Source organism: Diceros bicornis, chromosome 13 (assembly GCF_020826845.1).
Source record: "Diceros bicornis minor isolate mBicDic1 chromosome 13, mDicBic1.mat.cur, whole genome shotgun sequence".
Lineage (NCBI taxonomy): Eukaryota > Metazoa > Chordata > Mammalia > Perissodactyla > Rhinocerotidae > Diceros > Diceros bicornis.
The window spans coordinates 40,771,402-40,791,893 of NC_080752.1; the positions used below are offsets into that span (position 1 = coordinate 40,771,402).

The 20,492-nt window shown below is 41.5% G+C and overlaps 1 protein-coding gene across 2 annotated transcripts in view; it reads left to right on the top strand.

Moving 5' to 3' along the window:
• Positions 1–20,492, top strand: part of RCAN3 (RCAN family member 3) — a 39,778-nt gene that overhangs the window by 5,027 nt on the left and 14,259 nt on the right. The window contains exon 2 of one of the 2 annotated variants that reach the window (XM_058553240.1): positions 2,907–3,161. In XM_058553240.1, coding sequence (XP_058409223.1) covers positions 2,967–3,161 — 195 coding nt within the window. In that variant the 5' untranslated portion in view covers positions 2,907–2,966. The remainder of the gene's footprint in view (positions 1–2,906; positions 3,162–20,492) is intronic. The other variant, XM_058553241.1, reaches the window with a different exon arrangement.

Genomic DNA, 20,492 nt, shown 5'->3' on the forward strand with positions numbered 1-20,492 from the left:
ACAAAAAATAAAATAACAAATAAATAAATAAAAAACCAGGTATGATATTTTCTTCACCTCTTTTTAATGGGTTGGGGGTGGGGGAGATTAAAAACAGTAGTGCCTCTAAGAGATATAAAGAAAATACACTTTTGGTGATACTCAAAGTTAAGTTGGGTTGGTTATATCATTTCCCTGCCTAAAAACCCTCAATGGCGTGCTGCTATTGGCTGGTTTTATGTCAGAACTCTAACGCTACTCTCAAGGCAGCCTGGCCCATCCCTGCCTTCCTAACTTTGTCTCACGCACTCCGGCCACACCAGGCCACACGGCCTGTGCATGCTGATGTTTGTTCTTTCCGCCTTTGTCCATGAACTGTTGGCTCTGCGTGGAATGTACCCCATTCTTTTCCTGCTGAAATTCTGTTCATCCTTTAAGTCTCACTGTAACCTCCTTTGGGAAGCTGTCTCTAATCTCATGCAGAATTAAATTTTCCTTTGTCTGTGCTGCCCTGTCTCAGTGGGGTAAACACAGTGCTATCTGCCTTCATTCAGCAATCCTTATTAAGCGTATACTCTGAGCTAGAAACTGCAAGGGTCTAGGGATTCAAAGGCACTCACTGTCTGGTATCGAGGAGTGCTTTATAAACAAATAATCATAAGTATATAACAGAGAAATGAACAGAGTGCTGGGAGAGCTACGAACTCTACCTGATAACTTAGTCTTGAAGGAAAGATTACAATGAAAGCCACAGTGAGATACCATTTTCCCCCCACCAAGCCCCCTTCCAGGTTGGAGATTTCTAGCACAATAATCTAAGTAAAGGAATAAGTATAAATCGTAGTACCTATGGGCTACCCAGATAGATATATTCAGTAGAAAGCTAAAAATACAAGTCTAGAGCTCAGGAGAGAGGTTGAGTCTGGATATAGAAATCAGAAAGATGAGTGATTTTCAGTGTGCGAAGGCATGACAGACCTAGGGGCAGATCAGAATCTCTTGGGGTCATGTACTTTTTCCAAACTACCCATCCCCTCCATTGTCTAGGATTCTGCTCTTGCTTCCCCCTCAGATTTGGTGACATTCTTCCCAGTTTAAGAATCATTGTGTGAAACAAGACGCAGTATTGACCCACACACGTTGTGTGTGAACCACAGGGAAGCAGGAGACAAATTTGAGAAGCACCGGTGGTTGAGCAGTTAAATGCTTGGGCGTGGATAAAACCACTCAGGAAGAGTAAGATGAGGAAGAGGGTGGAGATGAAACCTCAGAGATGAAGATGTAAAGCGTGAGTGGAGAAAAGAGCCAGTGACAAAGACAGCTGATGAGGAAGGAGACCCAGACGGCAGGGAGGGCCGAGAGGCAGCGGGTGGGCAGCGGGGTCTGGTGCTGCAGGCAGAGGCGGAGCCCTGCAGTTAGGTTCCGAGCAGGAGGAAGCTGTTGCTGTTCACGGTGAGGGCAGTTTCAGCCAAAAGGAGGAGTCCAGCGTCCCTGAATTCAGGAGTGACTGGAGTTGAGGAAGTGAGCACAGCAAATACAGATCACTCTTTCGGGGAAGCTGGTAGGAAAGGTAAGGAGAGACAGAGAGAGGAAGGTTGAGGGGAGGGTAGAATCCAAACGGGAGATTTTTTTTTTCCCCCACGATTAGGGCGGGGAATCTTGAATAGGTATGTTTACTGCGGAAAACAAACAGGTGGAGAGGGAGAAATTGAAAGTATAGGAGCCAGTTAATGGAACGAGATCCTCTTGGCGTGGTTAGTGTTGTTGAGGAGAGGAAATTCTTGCTTTGGTGGGAGCTCCTTAAGGATAGGAACCATGTCTTAGTCATCTAATATCCCTCAATACCTGGCATGCAATAGGCATGCAAGAAAATATTTATTAAAATGAGTAAAGATTTTACTTTTTAGAATTAGTCTTTCCTGATTGATACAGTAAAATAATGAGAAAATCCTACTATTTTTGTCTTATAATTAACATTCTGCAAGATACACTATATAAGCAAGATATTTGCAACCTTGTGTTCCTTGAAATAAAAGGGAAAATCACAAATTAGGTAATATTGAAGTAGTAATAATCACAATCATTTAAGTTTTCTGTGCATAATGGGTATTCTTAAACTCCGTTTCAGCATCTTGAAATGTGTCATGTTCAAGGCACGATGCTTGGTGGGCGGAGGGTGCAGTTCATCGGAAGAGACAGACATGCACGTAAACTGTCCACATAAGACAGCCTCTGGTCCTTTATTTAACAGAGGAACACTTTCAACTCCGTGCACTGGAGTTAAAATGATTGATTTTTAAAAGTTCGGAAAAAGGACATCTTTTTGATTGTCTTATGTCAAATTTTGCCTACTGTAAATATTTCCAATATTAACAAAGACCGGCTTTGTAGAGAATTCTTGGTTCTGTGTAATCTAATTCTTTGCGAGAATATTCCAAAAGAACAAATTGGCTAAGAAAGGTAGCGTCAGCTCCTCATGGAGCATATTTCAGGGTGCAGATGGTGAGTGAATCAGTGTGGGTTTTATTCTGCTCTTCAGTTTCAGTGTTGTAGACCTAAAACCCAAAACAAATATGTGAAGGCAGTTGTGGTTCACATTTTCCTTCCTACTGCTTGTAGACTCATGTACATGTTGATGGTATCTCATTTTGTATTATCCTTTTTCTCCCCCCTAATTTTACTAGAAAACTTTTTGCCTTTTTTTTGTAACACATCATTGCCTGTGAAATATATTACGTAAAATATGCTAAGCAAATCAAATTAGTATATATAGAACTCATATATGAGAACTGTAATGAGTTGATTTAGATGCTGATTTATCTTTCTTGAATAAAATTGCTTCCTTTGATGAATTGCTGTCTCGAGAATTGATTGGAACATGATTTGGCCTTCAGAGTCTTATCTCTGTTGTTTTCTTTTTTGAACAGTAGATGCCTGGTAGACATCTTAGAACTTTAAAAACGGAAAAGACCTGCTTTTAGGCGAAAATGCTGAGGGACACTATGAAATCTTGGAATGACAGCCAGTCCGATCTCTGTAGCAGTGACCAAGAGGAGGAAGAAGAGATGGTTTTTGGTGAAAATGAAGATGATTTGGAAGAGATAATGGATTTAAGCGACCTGCCTACCTCACTTTTTGCTTGCAGCGTCCATGAAGCGGTGTTTGAGGTGCAAGAGCAGAAGGTAGGCGTATATCCTGCCTTTCCGTACCTTTGGTGGTGTGTTGAACGTATGTGGATTTGAGGAAACAGAGCAGATGGCTGCCTGTTTGCAAAGTTTGTTACTGGTCCGTGACAAGTACAGAAAGTGCACATCAACCTTTAGACATTGCTGCTGCATTTGTGTTATAGTTTATAAGGGTATCAGTCTGCAAGAGATAGGAAATATTTAAAAACCGGTCCTTTCCCACAAATATTTTGAGACGCACTGGTTTTTAGTGAACTCTGAACCAAGTCTTATTAAGTCTGTTCATTTATTTGTTCATTCATTTTTAGAGCCTGTTCTTAAAGAAAAACTAGTGGTATTTAGCCTGGCTTCCTGTTACTTGGGTAAATTCACAAAAGAAAGAATTATTGTAAGCCTTTTTCCGGGGTTAATTATATAATTAGGGCTATTTATGACTTCATTGTAACAGAATTATTAATATTTCTTGTATTACTTTCTACAACTTGACTGGGGAAAAATGATTGAGTTTATTTTTTAAAGGTTACTTTCCTTGAGTTCATTTATTATTTACCTGGAAAAAAGGAGGTTTTGTGTGCATATTTTTTTTTTCCATCATAACCTCACAAAACCCTGTGAGACTAAGTCCTAAAAAAGTAAAATATTTCTGCCATTGGTATAAATTTTGCATGTTCTGAGACTTTTTCTCAAAATACTGTCACCAGCCCTTTAATTTTCTTTCTATGCACTCAGAGTATTTTCCTTCCAGTGGCTCTGTTGGAGCAGAACTTTATGTAGCTTGGCTCACTACATACTTGAGCACCTCCACTGTGTACGGCACCCTGCCAGTTGCTTCAGGGGACAGAGCAGGAATTAGGCAGCTTCTGCCTCAGACAGTTTACAGTCCTGCAGTGGAGACAATAAGTAATTTGATGTAAGATGGAATACTAGTCCCTTTAGAGACACATTGAGGTGTCAGAGGAGAGAGGGTCACAGCCGGCTGGAATGAAAGAGCTTATGGGGAGATGGCGTTGGAGAAGAGCTGTGGAGTTGGGTACGAGTTCAGCAGGGAAGGGAACGGGATTTCCAGCCACAGGGAACTGAATGAGCAGAAGAGCTGAATTGGGAGAGTGTGGACCACTTCAGGAAGTAGCAGGCAGTTCTCTGTGGCTGGTACATAGGTGAAACGCAGCCCTAGTTGAGAGAAATCGGGCGGGGAAGGTGAATGTGGGGCATCCTGCGAGCTCTGGAGCTCGCCCTTCTGTGGTGGTCTTCTGCACAAGGGAGTGACAGTCGGAATTCCGTGTTAGTGTGATCTACTGACAACAGGTGAAGGGCAGAGAGGTGGAAGGAGAGGCAGAAGCGGAGAGCCTGTTCCTTGGGGTGCTCTTGCAGTAAACCTGCATGGAGATGCTGAAGACCTGGAAGTGGAGCAGGGAGAGAGATGACAGCGTCAATTTTGTATCTTTCGGGTTTGTTTTCCTTTACAAATGCTATTTTCTTTCCCAAATTCAGTCATAATGTAGAAATTTTGACATCATCCTTCCTAATTTTCTCAGACGTTTTAAGGCCTCTACATTTTCATATAATAAATAATTACAGTAACTTTGTTGTTTATTTCTTATTGTGAGAAACTACATGTATTACAAGTTTATCTTAAAATTATATTCATAAGAATTCTTCAAGAAGCCTCACATCTTATCTGTTCCAACTTTTTCTTTTTTAACTGTAGCCTAGGAACTTTTTTAACTTGCCGAAGCAGTGAATTCTTGTTGGTTTTCATTTTAAAAACCATTTGAGGTTATATCTAACCTAAATTTATATTGGAAATCATATCAGCAGAAATTCTAGTAGCAGTTCAGTGGACTTCACGTTATAGACAATTCTTAGTTGCGGTAAATTTTATGTAAAAGCCTTAGTGGTAGTATCTGCAACTGTAAAATATAAAATGTTTATGTGATAAAATTGTATGTGGATCATCAATTGGATATAAAATATGGGGAGAATCAAATGTTTCCTTTACATTTTTCTTCTCACTATCAGTGTCTTATTTTGCTTTAATTTCTTCTGGAATAACCTGTTTATACAGGCCATCCACATATGTGCAAAAAACAAAGCAAAACAAAAACCGTTTCTAATGGATTATAGGCAGAATAATCCTAATTGCAATTAAATGTTTTATTTTCAAAAGAATTTTCGTTTTCTTTTCCTGACTTGAGAAGGTTTTTGTCTTTATGACTTTGTAATTGTTAGAACGAGCATTTACCCTCTTCTGAATAGTAGACTGAATAACGCAGGCACCGTTTTCCTGTAAAGCTGGATCTTTATTTTATTTTTTTATTTTTTTTATTTTTTATTATTTTTTTAATTTTATTTATTTATTTTTCCCCCAAAGCCCCAGTAGATAGTTGTATGTCATAGCTGCACATCCTTCTAGTTGCTGTATGTGGGATGCGGCCTCAGCATGGCGGGAGAAGCGGTGCATCGGTGCGTGCCCGGGATCCGAACCTGGGCCGCCAGCAGCAGAGCACGAGCACTTAACCGCTAAGCCACGGGGCCGGCCCTGGATCTTTATTTTAGATTGCTAGATTTTGCCTCTACATTTTCATCAGTGTTTCTGGATAATAGTATGTGTGAGGTGGGGGGAGGGGTAAAGAGTATAATAAACTGAGGAAAAGGCTTGTGTCTTCGTTTCTGTTTCTGCAGCAGCGTGGCTGTGAGTTTTCTGCACATGCTCAGCTAATCAAAGCTCCATGAGGAGCGCTGCAGGCTTAGGACCTGATTTTTCTATAATAGATTTGGATGTGTCCCAGTGTGATTTTATTTACTTTGTTGTTTTTAACCCCAGTTTTCCCTTTCTTAAAATAGGGAAAAATTAAGCAGGTTTCTAATTTGAACGTGAGAGATTTTCAAAATACAATTTAGGTTTTTATATTGTAGAATTAGGACTGTTGTCTTCTTTCTGCTTCAGGTCTGTGTGTCTGAGGGGACTCGGTAAATGTTAATGCAAGGGAATGTTCTAGATAGGACTGACTTTATAAAGAAAAGCCTACGGCTTTTGGATTAGAGTCCCTTCACAACGCACTGCCGTTTGTATGTAAAACTGTTTCTCCTGGGGCCGCCCCGGTGGCGCAAGCGGTTGGGTGCGCGTGCTCTGCTGCAGTGGCCTGGGGTTCGCTGGTTCGGATCCCGGGCGCGCACCAACACACCGCTTGTCGGACCATGCTGTGGCGGAGTCCCATATAAAGTGGAGGAAGATGGGCACGGATGTTAGCCCAGGGCCAGTCTTCCTCGGCAAAAAAGAGGAGGATTGGCAGATGTTAGCTCAGGGCCAATCCTTCCTCACACACACAAAAAAAACTGTTTCTCCTGACCCGCCCGCCGTACGGCATTTGATTTGAGTTGTTTTTCTAATGATGGTGGTTGGGGTGTATTGAGACATCTCTCCTTGCTCTCTTGGTCCTGCTTTTGGATCAGTGACACTTAGCATCTAATGGAGTTACAAGGTAACACCTGTTAAATGTTTGTTGAATGACTGGATTCTGTAAGATGGTTGTTGACGATTAGTGATGCAGTGCTGTGATGAACAAACAGACTTATGAGCTGAGTGAGACGAAGTACTGCATAGAAGATTTAATCTGAAAATAATTTCAGATACACTGGCCCAGTGTATCTTTTGTGGTCTGTGTAATCGTACACACGATATAAATCTTTCCGTCAAGGATTTGGTTCTACGCCCTCCATTTAAAGAATAGAAAATATTATTTAAGAGAAGCAAATGATATTTGGAAGTTAACTGAATGAGCTGATTCTCTAGTTTTCAGACTAAATCAACTGTTGGGTGTTCTGACAAAACCTTCAATCCAGAAGAAGTAAAATCCTTTGAGGAAAGTGATTTGTTGTAAATTTGGGAATTGAAAAAGGGGATTCGAAGGAAGAAGGTTTCTGTTATAGTGAACTGTGTTTTTAACAGTGCCTGGAACATAAGAAGTTTTCGGTAAATATTTGTTTAATTGATCTATAGTGCCATTCTGGCCAAGAATGAGTAAAATTTAGTTAACTTCAAGGCTACATTAAATACTGGAGAATCATAGATATTTAGAGCTAGAAGAAATCCTAGTCAAGTCTCTATTTCATACAGTACACTCAGACTAACAGAGTAGTAGAGCTTGCTTGAGAACCATTTTTCACTTCTACACTGAAAACTACAAAACATTGATGAAAGAAATTAAAGAAGACACAAATAAATGGAAAGTCTTTCATGGGCTGGAAGACTTAATATTGTTAAGATGTCAATATTGCAGAAAATGACATACGGATTCAGTGCAATCCCTATCAAAATCCCAATGACATGTCTTGCAGAAATAGAAATAACTCATCCTAGGGTTCATATGGAATCTCAAGGGACCCCAACTAGCCAAAACAATTTTGAAAAAGACAAAAGTTGGAGAACTCACACTTCCTGATTTCAAAACTTAATGCAAAGCTACAGTGATCAAAACAGTGTGGTACTTATATGTCGATTATATCTCAGTAAAAAACAACCTCCCAATGTGGTACTGGCATAAAGACAGATATATTGACCAAAGGAATAGAACAGAAGCCCAAAAATGAACCCTGGCATATATGGTCAAATGATTTTCAACAAAGGTGCCAAGACCATTCAATGGGGAAAGTATAGTCTTGTCAACAAATGGTGCTGAAAAAACTGGATATCCACATGCAAAAGAATGAAGTTAGACCCTTACCTTATACCATATCCAGAAATTATTTCAAAATGGATCAAAGGCCTAAATGTAAGAGCTAAAACTATAAAACAGTTAGAAGAAAACAGGGAAAAATTTCTTGACATTGGATATGGCAATAATTTCTTGGATGTGACACCAAAAACACAGGCAACAATAGAAAAAAAATAGATAAATTGGACTTCATGACAATTAAAAATGTGTACATCACAGGACACTATCCACAGAGTGAAAAGGCAACCTACAGAATGGGAGAAAATGTTTTCAAATCATATATCTGATAAGGGATTAATATACAGAATATATAAATAACTCCTAAAGGGGCCGGCCCCATGGCTTAGCGGTTAAGTGCGCGCGCTCCGCTACTGGTGGCCCGGGTTCGGATCCCGGGCGCGCACCAACGCACCGCTTCTCCGGCCATGCTGAGGCTGCGTCCCACATACAGCAACTAGAAGGATGTGCAGCTATGACATACAACTGTCTACTGGGGCTTTGGGGAAAGAAAAAAAAAAAAAACTCCTAAAACTCAACAGCAATAAAAACAACCCAGCTAAAAGATGAGCAAAGGACTTGAATAGACATTTTTCCAAAGAAGATATATAAATGGCCAATAAGCACATGAAAACATGTTCAACATCACTAATAATTAGGGAAATACAAATCAAAATCACCATGAGATACCACTTCACACCCATTAGGATGGCTATTATAAAAACAGAAAACAAGTGTTGACAAGGATGTGGAGAAATTGGAACCCTTGTGCACTGCTGGTGGGAATGTAAAATGGTGCAGCTGCTGTGGAAAACAGTATGGCAGTTCCTCAAAAAATTATGCATAGAATTACCATGTAATCAAGCAATTCTGCTTCTGAGTATATACACAAAAGAGTTGAAAGCAGGGACCTGAACAGATATTTGTACACCAATGTTCATAGCAGCATTATTCACAATAGCCAAAAAGTGGAAACAACCCAAGTGTCCATTGATGGATAAATGAATAAACAAAATGTGGTATAAACATACAATGGAATGTTATTCAGCCTTAAAAAGGAAGGAGGTTCTGACACATGCTTCGACATGGATGAACCTTGATGACATTATGCTAAGTGTAATAAGCCGGACACAAGAGGACAAATATTGTCTGACTCTACTTATATGAGACACCCAGAGGAGTCAGATTCACAGAGACAGAAAGTAGAGTCGTGGTTGCCAGGGCTGTGGGGGGGGGAATGAGAGTTATAGTTTAATGGGTACAGAGTTTTAATTTGGGATGATGAAAAAATTCTGGAGATGGATAGTGGTGATGCACAGCAGTGTGAATATACTTAATGCCACTGAATTATACACTTAAAAATGATTAAAATGGTAAATTTTATGTGTTGTATATTTTGCTACAACAAAAAATTGCAAAAAAAGAACTCATTTTTCTTGGGTTTAGCATTCTTTGTAATATATGTTTATATACACATGTGTATATGTATACACACATTACATACACGTGTGTGTATAATATGTATGTATGTATTGGACACCTCTTTTGCCTCACTTTCCATCCTCCTGGCCCACCTTTTCCCTCTAGCGGTTGCTGGAGCACCCGGCTGGGTGTAGGTCTAACCTCACAGCAGCTGGCCCCCGCTGCACCGTGGATATTTCACGTTTTGTCCCAGCATTTCTCTGGGTCCTATGCGAAGTTGCTCGGCCATATTGATGCAGGTGCAGATGTGGAAGTGTGGGGGAGTTAACATTGCATAGGGCAACCCTTGACCAGTGGGGCACCAAAGCCAGAGAATAAGTCCCTGTCTTCTGATGCTGAAGCCCACAATCCTGAGGCAGATGCTCACTGGCTCCTCAGAGGGCTTCTAGCACGACCAAGCCCCAGTTGCCCACAGAGGTGACCAGCGTGATGACACAACCTGGAAGGAAGGAGGACTGGCTTTCCCTCCTTCTCTGTTTCACTGTTCCCACTCTTGTCCCGTGGGGTCACTTCCCAAACAAGTTCCCCGTGTGTGTGCCCTTGCCTTGGCCTCTGCTTTCCCAGGGAGCTCAGGGAGACACAGGTGAATAACTTCTTGTGTGAGGGCACTATCCCAGGCTCTCAAAAAAACACAAGGAACTTTTAGGTTATGCAGAAAGGATAAAGACTGATATAAAGAACACTCATGTGTCGACCCAATTTAGCAAACAAAATTTTACTGATACGATTGAACCCCCTATGTCTCCTCCGAGAGATAACCATTATCCCGAACTCAGTGCTTATCATTTCCCATGCAATTTTAACTTTTCATTAGGTTGAACCGTATGAAATTAATGTATTTGTAGGTCAAAATGGTCAAATATCAGCATTTCTTCTGGTTCAACCTAATGCTGTGTGTATGTATATATGGTATTTTTAAAAATTTTCTCTATTTGCAGGTGACATGATTGTCTATTTAGGAAGGAATCTACATAAAAGCTATTAGAACTAATAAGTGAGTTTAGGAAGGTTACAGGATACAGGGTTAATATACAAAGTCAATGTATGTCTGTATACTAGCACCAAAAAACATGAAATACTTGAGTATAAATCTAACAAAATAGGTGTAGGATCTATACGCTGCAAACTGTAAAACTAATGAAATACATAGTATTTTACATTATTTTAAATTTTATATAAATGGCATAATTGTATAAGTTCTTTTTTTTTTGCATAACATTGTATCTGTAAGACTAATCCATGTTGAAATGTGTATTCAGTTTCACTTGCTGTGTAGTATTCTTTTTTACACATACATCATAATTTATTTACCTGTTCTTATGTAAGACTTTTAGGTTATTTTTGATACATTGCTGTTGCGACAGTGATGCTGTGAATGTTCTGTATGTGTCTTGTGTATGTTGTGCTGGGTGGGTTTCCCAGGGTACGTAACCAGGAATGATGTTGCTGGCTTGTAAGGTTGCACTTCTTCGATCTTGGCAGATAACTGTCAAATAGTCTCTAAGTTACTGCACCTGTTTGCATTCCTGTCAGCCATGTGTAAGAGTTCCCATTGCTCCATAGCACCGTAAATACTTTATATTTTCAGAATTTAAAATTTTTGCCAGTCTGGTGAACATTAACATTTGTATTACTTTTTAATGCATTTTTGGATAAACTGTAGATGAACGCTTCTCAAACTTACTGCCTAGCGGAGGACCAGGATTTTCCTCCAAACTATCATAGACTGATGGCTTTTGTAAAATGCAATAGGGTTGTCACAATGTAACTTGCTAAAACGTTTCCAGACACTTTCTCCCCATTTCTGTACTGAACCTTGTTGTGGACTGGTATCAAAGTTCAGGGACTAGTAGCTCTGCGTCCTCAGACCACACCACAGTATAGATAACATTTAGGGATTTTCAGATATCTTACAAGATACTGAAATGAAAAAACAATCTTCATTTACCTTCAGTTATATTGTAGCTTCCATTGTGAATACTTTGTCTCAAACACAAGAGTTAAAAAGGATTTTCGATCATTTAGTTAGGTAGTTAGGTATTCTAGTTATCAGCAATATTAAGATATCACTGAATAATAAGGTTGGCAGTCATGTTCTTAGGGATCATTGGTTTATAGATTCCACATTCCATTTTGATTCGTGTATTCACTAAGTATTTATTGAGCATTGTGCCAGCCACAGTTTCAAGTTCTAGCGAGACGGTAGTGAATAAGATGAAGCGCCAGCCCTCATGGAACACAGAGAGAGAAAGACAGTGCAAATAAATGTATAAGAAGTTCAGATAACAGCAAATTCTATGAAGAAAATAGTAGAGGGATAGGGAGTGACTTGAGGGATGGCAATTCTTTTTTTTGTGTGTGTGTGTGAGGAAGATCAGCCCTGAGCTAACATCTGTTGACAATCCTCCTCTTTTTGCTGAGGAAGACTGGCCCTGGGCTAACATCCGTGCCCATCTTCCTCCACTTTATATGGGACGCCACCACAGCATGGCCTGACAGGTGGTGCGTCGGTGCGCGCCCGGGATCCGAACTTAACTGCTATGCCAAGGAGCCGGCCCCGAGGGATGGCAGTTCTTAACTAGCGTGCTCAGGGAAGGCCTGTCTGAAGTTGTGGCATTTGAGGTGAGACCTGAATACTTAGAAAGAACGAGAATAATATTTAATAATCCTCGACTTCCTATAATTTAATTGAAATTTATCCTAAAATAATTTAAATAACTTTTTCCCTAATGTGTGCATCTAGTCAAAGTGGCTCATAATTTCTTATCTTTGTCAAAGCACATAATAGCACTTATCCTGCATCAAAGCTTTTTTCCCCCAATAATCTCAGTTTCAATTGGAAAAGATCTGCCACTCCCAAATCAAAGTAGGATTCAAGGCTCTTAATTTCTGAGAAGTAGCTAGATCACCCACGCGTGTCTGTTCCTAATCTGTCCAAAGCTGGGTGCTCCCATGGGTGGGGATGAAGTAATTCAGGAGCGGGTGAGCTTGGAATGGGCATGTGCTTCGTCTCACACTGCCTGGCACAGAGCCCAGCTTTGAACCTTGCTGTTCATTAAATATGTGCTGAATAAAAGACTGGGAAGATCGTCTGCAGGGTCAGGGTACTAATACTCCTCGGCATCTATGTTGAACCCTCATAAACTAATTTCAATGACCATGTCATTTCTATGTCTTTTATTTTCTAATCTGATTTACATTTCTATTTTTGTAAGTTTTATAGGTCATATTATATTAGGACAGCAGAACATGTTCATAATGTAGTATGTCTATGTGTGTTTGTATATATGTGTGTGTATATAAATAAATATGTAGATAAATAAAATATATTGGGAGTGCATATCAAAATATTTTTACTGATTCGAGAACACAAAGAACTCTTTTTTCCTGAACCATTTTAAGAGTAAGCCACCAACAATGATGGGCATCACCCCCAATACTTCAATATGTATTTCCTACAAATAAGGGCCTTCTTCTAGGAGAAAAAACAAAATTGAAGAAAATAACATTGATACATTACACCCTTCTAATCCTCAGACCCCATTCGAGATTTGCCAGTTGTCCCAATATTGTAGTCTCCCCTCATCCGCGGTTTTGCTTTCTGTGGTCTCAGTTACCCGCAGTCAACCACAGCCCAAAAATATTAAATGGAAAATTCTGGAAATAAACAATTCGTAAGTTGTAAATTGTGCACTGTTCTGAGTAGCGTGATGAAATGTTGCTCTGTCCTGCCCAAGACATGACTCATCCCTTTGTCCAGCGTATCCACGCTGTCTACACTCCTGCCCGTTAGTCTCTTAGTCACTGTCTCTGTTATCAGATCAACCGTCACAGTATTGCAGTGCTTGTGTTCAAGTAACCCTTATTTTACTTAGTAATGGCCCCAAAGTGCAAGAGTAGTGATGCTGGCCATTCGGATATCCCAAAGAGAAGCCGTGAAGTGCTTCCTTTAAGTAAAAAGGTAAAAGTTCTCAACTTAAGAAAAAAAAATCATAAGCTGAAGTTGCTAAGATCTGTGGTAAGAACACATCTTCTGTCCATGAAATTGTGGAGAAGGAAAAAGAAATTCATGCTAGTTTTGCTGTCGCTCCTCAAATATGTATATGTAGGAAAAAACATCCATAGGGTTCAGTTCCATCCGCGGTTTCAGGCGTCCTGGGGGCCTTGGAACGTATCCCCCGCGAATGAGGGGGACTACTGTAATGTCCTTTATAGCAAAAAATCCCTTATCACGTATTGCATTTAGTGTCAGGTGGCTTTAGTCTCTCTCAGTCTGAAGAGTCCTAGTCTTCCCTTACCTTTCCTGATGTTCACTCTTGACGATTCCAGGCCGGTTACCTTGTTGGGTGTCTCTCTGTTTGGGTTTGTCGGATTTTCCTTGGGGTGAGACTTAGGTTGTGCATCTTCGACGGGAACATCACAGAAGTGACGCCGTTCTCTTCTCACTGCCTCCTGTCAGGTAGTGCGATTTCGATTTGTCCCATTACAGAGAAATTCACTTGGAGTCCTTGATTAAGGTGGTGTCTGCCAGGTTTCTCCACTGTCAGGTTCTTCTCCTTGTAATTAATAAGTATTTTGTGGAGGGTGCTTTGAAACTGTAAATATCCTGTTTCCCCCTCAAATTTTTAACATATTTTTTTATTCATATCAGTAAGATTCATGGTTTCTTATTTTTTTCATTGGTTATAGTCTGTTACGATCATTATTTCGATGCTCAAATTTGTCCCAGGTTTGGCAAGTGGTTGCCTCTTCAAGATGGCTTCTGGGTCTTTTTGACATGTGCCCATCATTCTTTGAGTATCTTTTTACTTTCTAGCACACAATATTCCAGAATTATCTTGTATTTTCTCTGCCCCAGCCCTGGAATCAGCCATTTCTCCAGGGAGCCCTGATTCTTTTCCATGGAGAGCAGTATTTAGAAACTGAGATATGGGAGTTAGCTGTCTGTGCTCACTGCTGTTGGAGTGTCACAGTGCCTAGGCCTCTCAGCGGACAGAACTAGGAGATATATAGATATATACATATGTTTGCACACATACATGTGTTTACACTTATGCTTCCAACTCCAGTCCAGCACTAAAGAATTATTTCTAGTTCTCTCTCTTTCCAGATTTGTAACTCTTTTCTCTGACTGAGAGAAAACTAGCTTCCATTATCTTATATTTACGTATTCAGTCACTCCCTCTCCACCCCCGCCTTTCCCACGGGGACACCCTCCTTACCCACCTGTGCTCCAACACCCCATGCTGGGTCCCACCCTGCACCTGGACCCACCCCACAAAAGTCCTCTTCACCCCGCCTGGGTCCTCATATTCCCGTGGGTGCCATCCTTACCTAGCTTGGGATCCGGTATCCTGTGCTGGGCTGCCCTCCTACACAGACACATCCTTACCCCACTTGGCTCCAGTGCCCCTCACTGGATTGCCTCCCTGCACAGATCCCCCTCCTCACCTCCTCACCCCATCAGCCCTCGCCTTTGTGGGACACCCTCCCTCCTGCCCTGCTCTGGGCAGTCTTCCCGCATGGACACCCTCCCCACCCCCCTGAGCTTCAGCACCCTGTGTTGAGCTGCCCCTCCGTGGGCACGCTGTCCTCATCCCTGTCGGGCTCCAGCACCCTGTGCCAGGCCTCCCTCCCAGGTGACCCCCTTCTTTACCCCACTTGGACTCCAGCACCCTGCTCCGGGCCACTACAGCTCCCTGCTCTCCATCAGCAGGCACACACCTACCTTACTTGGCCTCACCTAAAGGTGTCTTGACTGAATGTTCAGGAAGGAGAAGGATGCCTTATTCTTTTTAAAAGAACAAATAATACACTTAAATTCCTTCCCAGAGTTGTTTCTGACATTCTTTAAATTTATATATCTTTGGAAATATGGGTCTCTAACTTTAAAAATCACCTTCATCCTCTAATGTTCATGGAGAAAACACCACTAGAAAGAAGGCAGACTTCTGCCCTGGAATAAATCACACAGTCAACATTTGTTCCTTAGTTGTAGCCTCTGCACCTGAGATAGTACCTGGCCTTACTGGATGAGTGAGTGTAGATGAACAGTGAGACGGCATTTAACAACACACACACAGGTCTAGATGGAGACCAGAGAAATGGAATAGATCTCCAAGCTCCTGTCAGTCACTAAGCACATGGGCAAGCCCGAGAAGGGAACATTTTTTGATCTTTGTGCATAACCGACGATGCGCAAATGAAGAAGAAGCGTGTCTTGCTGCTCCACATTTTCCTGATATACTGTGGTAACTTCATATCAGCCGTTTCTATTTGTGCTAAGTGGCTTTTCATTCTCCTGTGCTTCTTGGCACCAGGAATACATGCACAGTAAGGCATTTTCAAGGCCATCACCAACAGTTTATTTTAAGAACTAGAAAACAAAACAAAAAGATAAAATTAAGATCAACATTAAAAGCCACTGAAGTGAAAACAATGTATTTTTTTCAACATGTAGAATTTAACTGTGGCTACAATAAAGAAAAATCCCTGCTATCCTCTCCCTCAATTCAAGTCCCAGGTTCATAGCAGAGTAGCACAGAGTCCTCAGTGTCATAACAGAGAAGCAGTGTTCTCTGCTTCGAAGGGTCGGGGATCGTAGGTCGAGTTCTGAAGAATCCTGGGAGGATGGACACTAATTTCATTAATCAGTGGCGCACTGTATTGCCCACTGCGCCCGAGTCTCCCGGGAGGACATGTCTCCTAGGAGACTGCTCCCACAGTGAGATGCATATAAATTACTAAAAGGCTATTAGGAAGGGCAGATTCTAATTTTCCATTGGCAACTGCCGTAGCACCTGCTATCTAGTTCATATTGTGTCATCTCTGTGCATTCGCCTCCTTCCTGGGGAATCCACATCATGCAGAAGAGCAACTATTTTTTGTAACCACAGAATAGCAAGTGGACTATTGCAAAAGCACTACCCTGTTTTTTTTTTCTTTTTGGTGAGGAAGAATGGCCCTGAGCTGACTTCTGTTGCCAATCTTCCTCTTTTTGCTTGAGGAAGATTGTCCCTGAGCTAACATCTGTGCCATCTTGCTCTATTTTTTTGTATATGGGACACTGCCACAGCATGGTTTGATGAGCTATGTGCAGGTCCGTGCCCAGGATCTGAACCCATGAACTCCGGGCAACCGAAGTAGAGCATGCAAACTTAACCACGGTGCCATCGGGCCAGCCCCAACCCTATTTCTGTTAGTATTGGTAATAGTACTCCCTATACGTTGTTCTAAGAGCTTTAAGTATTCACTCTATCTCAACAATAACCCAGTGAAGTGGGTATTTTTGTTATCCTCATTTACCAGGTGAGGAAACTGTAGGGACAGCAAAAGTAAGTAACTTGCCCAAGGTCACATGGCTATATAATAGAGCCAGGAGTCAAACCAGACAGTCTGGCTCCAGAGTTTTGTTACTTGAGAAGACAAATGGCTGGTAAAAACCGTAAGACCTTCCTGAAGTTATCTGTCCAGGTTGTGGATTCCTCCTCAAGTCTTCCTTCTGTGGTCTTATGTTTGAAGAAGTGAGCAGTCTCTGTTACTGGATGCAGAAAGTAATATTTTATCCATGCTAAAGGACCAGTGAGCAGAGAGCTTCTGGTCCTCAGGAATGGATAGTATCCACTCATGTCCCCCTCTCAGATGTGGAGGTGGGTTTGGTACTTGTTCATCAAAGCCAGCTTTCAGTCACTGAAGTCTGTGGAAAGAACCCACTATAATGACAACATTGTCTCTGACTGGGCTGTCGGAGGATCTGCAGGCTGACACACGCCGTTCTCCTGACTCTGAAAGAAGCCCGAGGCTGGACGTGAAGTTCAAGCTGAACCTGGACTTTCCTACTTCATGCACAAGAACAAGAAGAGGGAAGTGAAGATTCCAGTGGACATCCTGGAGAGCGGAGTCATGGATTTCCTCCTGCAGCTGGCATGGATATATGATACTGACCTTGACAGCCGAAGCCTGAGTACTTGGAATAGCAGTCTGGGCGACTGAAACTGTTTCCCTTGTTTCTGGGGGAAATTCACATGGTTTTCAGGCGAAGAACTCACTTTTGTGGTCTTTCTCACCTCTGATGTCTTAGATCAAAACCGTATGTTTGAGCCCAAGTGCCTGGGTGCATTTGCAAACATGAAGTGTTTCGTGGGCCATCTTGAGTCTTTGGATTATCTTTCAGTTATCTATAACTGCCCACCTTAAATCTGACTGCCTCTTCAAGGTGCCCGTCAACCACAAAATAGCTCAGCGGGGCAGCCAGAGGACTTGTTGAGTGGGAGACAGAATTCTCTGCTTTTCACCATTTGTCTGCTCTCTCCCCAGTTTTGTTCCATCTTCTCTTTCCTCCACGGGGCCTTGTAATCTGCTCCTTTTCTGCACTTTTCTTTTCAGTAAACACCCCAACAACCTTTAGGCTAAAAAGGAAAAAAGACAGAAGCCATTGCTGCTGCCAGAGGACTGTCAAGATCTGGGATCTCATTAGAAGTTCTCACAGTTAAGGTTTTGAAGGTCGTGCCTCTCCAATAGATATTCCCCAGAAAAGCCAAATAAAAAGTGCTTTTGTTTATTGATGGGCTACGGGGTTTAAGTATCATTGATTGAGGGCAATAACTTTGTATCTTGAAAATTGAGTGTGAGTGTGTATGTGCATGTTTGTGTACGTGTATGTGTGTGTGTACAGACTCTTCCGGTAGAGACCCTGACTGCTGCCTGGTTAGCATAACTATTAGTGCTGTAATTGGTAGCCATGGTTGTGTATCTCATTCCCCTCCTAAGTGGCAGGCTGTTTTTTAGGTGTTTTGAGGCTAGCAGTTGGCCACCAAACTCCTCGAAAATGACGTCTGCATTGTGCACCCATCTTCTGTACAAGCACAATCATAGATCTTTTCCAACTTAACCACGGTAAAAGGGAGACTTTATAACCAGAATTACTACTAAGGAAGTCTTGTCCTAATTGAAGATGGAAGACAGTAGCTGACCAAAGCCAGCCTCCCTGTGCTCCCAGCCGGGTCCGTGGCTGACACGTGCAGGGCTCTGCCCCACACAGGCTACGCTCAGTGATGGTGGGTCCAGGTGCCACCTCTGTCTTTGCAACTGGCTGCTGTAGCCACCTCATCTCATCTCTTCTCTTGTTTTCTGATACTTTTTGTCTTTAATTTAGTAATACTCACCTATAGTGAAATGTACAGATCTTAAGTGTGCGATTTGGTGAGTTTTGACAGTATCTACCCATGTAATCAACACTCCAATCAAGTATATTTCCATTCCCGCCCTAATACCAATCCGTAGTTTACCATCAAAAATGACCTGTCATTGGTTCGACTACTTTTCTTGTACATAGTATAGGGGATATTATAGATTTGGGGAAAAAAAATCATAGTCCTTTAAGACTTTATATTCCACTAAGGCAGAGTCTGTGTTTATAAACATATTAACCATTAAAACAAAAATCAGTATTGAATAGATAATGTTCCATATTTTCTTGAATTTTAATTCAGTTTCATGCTTCTTCCGATCTTGAAAGGTATTGAAGGCAACGTAAATGCTGTAGACCTAGGTTATAGAAGGCTTTAAATTTTTCATGTGTTCTGCTCCCCTCTATTACTTCTGAACTTAGGTCCCAGAACTTTTACAAGTGCTCAGATTGTCGAAGTAAAGGTTTTTAATTTGCCGTGCCCAGCTGTATGGGTGCTTTCTTCTGCTCAGTCAAGTCCTTCCCTCTGTTGGTTAGCAGTGACATTGAGGAGAACCAGAGGCGTTTGCCTATCCCCAGGCAGAAATGGAGGCCTTGCCTCTGATATTGGTCAACCTGCAGCCTCTGGACGGTGGAGAGATGGAGTTTTCTGTTTCAGATTTACAGGAAGACATAGAACGTGAAAAATCTCTTGCCTTAGGACACCAGAGATAATTTCACTGCTGAATGGGTTGAAGCATTGCTTCTTCTCAACAGTGAAATTGTTCCTCTTCCTCCCTAATGTGCAGAAGTGGTGGATGCCTCGGGGTTTTTTAGCACAAGGTCAAGACAAAATCGTTTTCATAGTTTGTTCCTCAGTGAAAGTGATAAACCTCACCTTCTCTGCTTTGGGATGGGGGACAGAGCAGAGCAGTGGTGGTTCCAGAAAGGTCAAGAAATATGCACTTAGCTGCCACCCTCACCTGTGACTCCTTGACACCTTTCCTATAAGACCTTTTCCACTCTCCTCGTGTGATTTTCGTATGCCTATTGCCCAGCTACAAAGTACTCTTCTTGAATTCCCAAGAAAGTTGTTGGTTACATATTGTCCTAACATATTTTAGGTGCAGGTGTTAGTAATCATTTTTACTGCTGACTTATTGCACAGGTGATTTCAGCATATGAAGGCAGCTTCTGGTCTGTATTTTATGGAAAACTTACATAGCAGGAAAAGCCTCAGGGATTGGTTTTGAGGCTAAATTATTTGTGTTATTCCCGTAGATGTTGTACTGCCAGAGGGGAATACTGAGTGACCACTGAAGGAGGAGAGTGGTCAGTGATGATTTTGATTTGATGAGATGCCCCTCTCTTATCAGAAGTAAATGTGCAACCGTCACCCTTTAACAGGATGATGTTAATTTTCTATCATCAGAGAATTCAGAAATGTATAAAAGTGAATTATTTCTGAAACAATTTTAAGGAGAAAAATAATAATTTGGCTTCTGAGTGCACTGAGAACTGCTGCACGTCCCCAATATTTGTCACAAGTCATTCAGTCTGTGTCATAGATTATGGCCCTGCCTCCTGTCTGCAGTCTTCTAAATCCCTTTCGTGCTATAAGCCAGGCTGTCAGGGACAGAGCCTCAGGAATCTGCCTGCCTGTTGACGTCTGTGGGTTCCTGGAAGGGCAGAGCTACCAGCTAAGGGTTCCCACCTTTGTCCTCAGATAGGAAACAGCGATAGTTTTGCCTCCACATTCATTTTTCCTGTTTTCTACAGCACCTCACACTAGAAGTCACACATTTAATAAATCATATTTATACTATGTCAAGGGGCAAGTGGTGTGAAAGAGAGAGCAAGAACTAACAAAACTTAGAAAAAGCGTACTAGTAAAATCTTGGATGGCTTCATTTTTGTATAGTTCTTAAGCAGTTCACAGGTATTAGGAATTGAGAAGAGACAGACCCG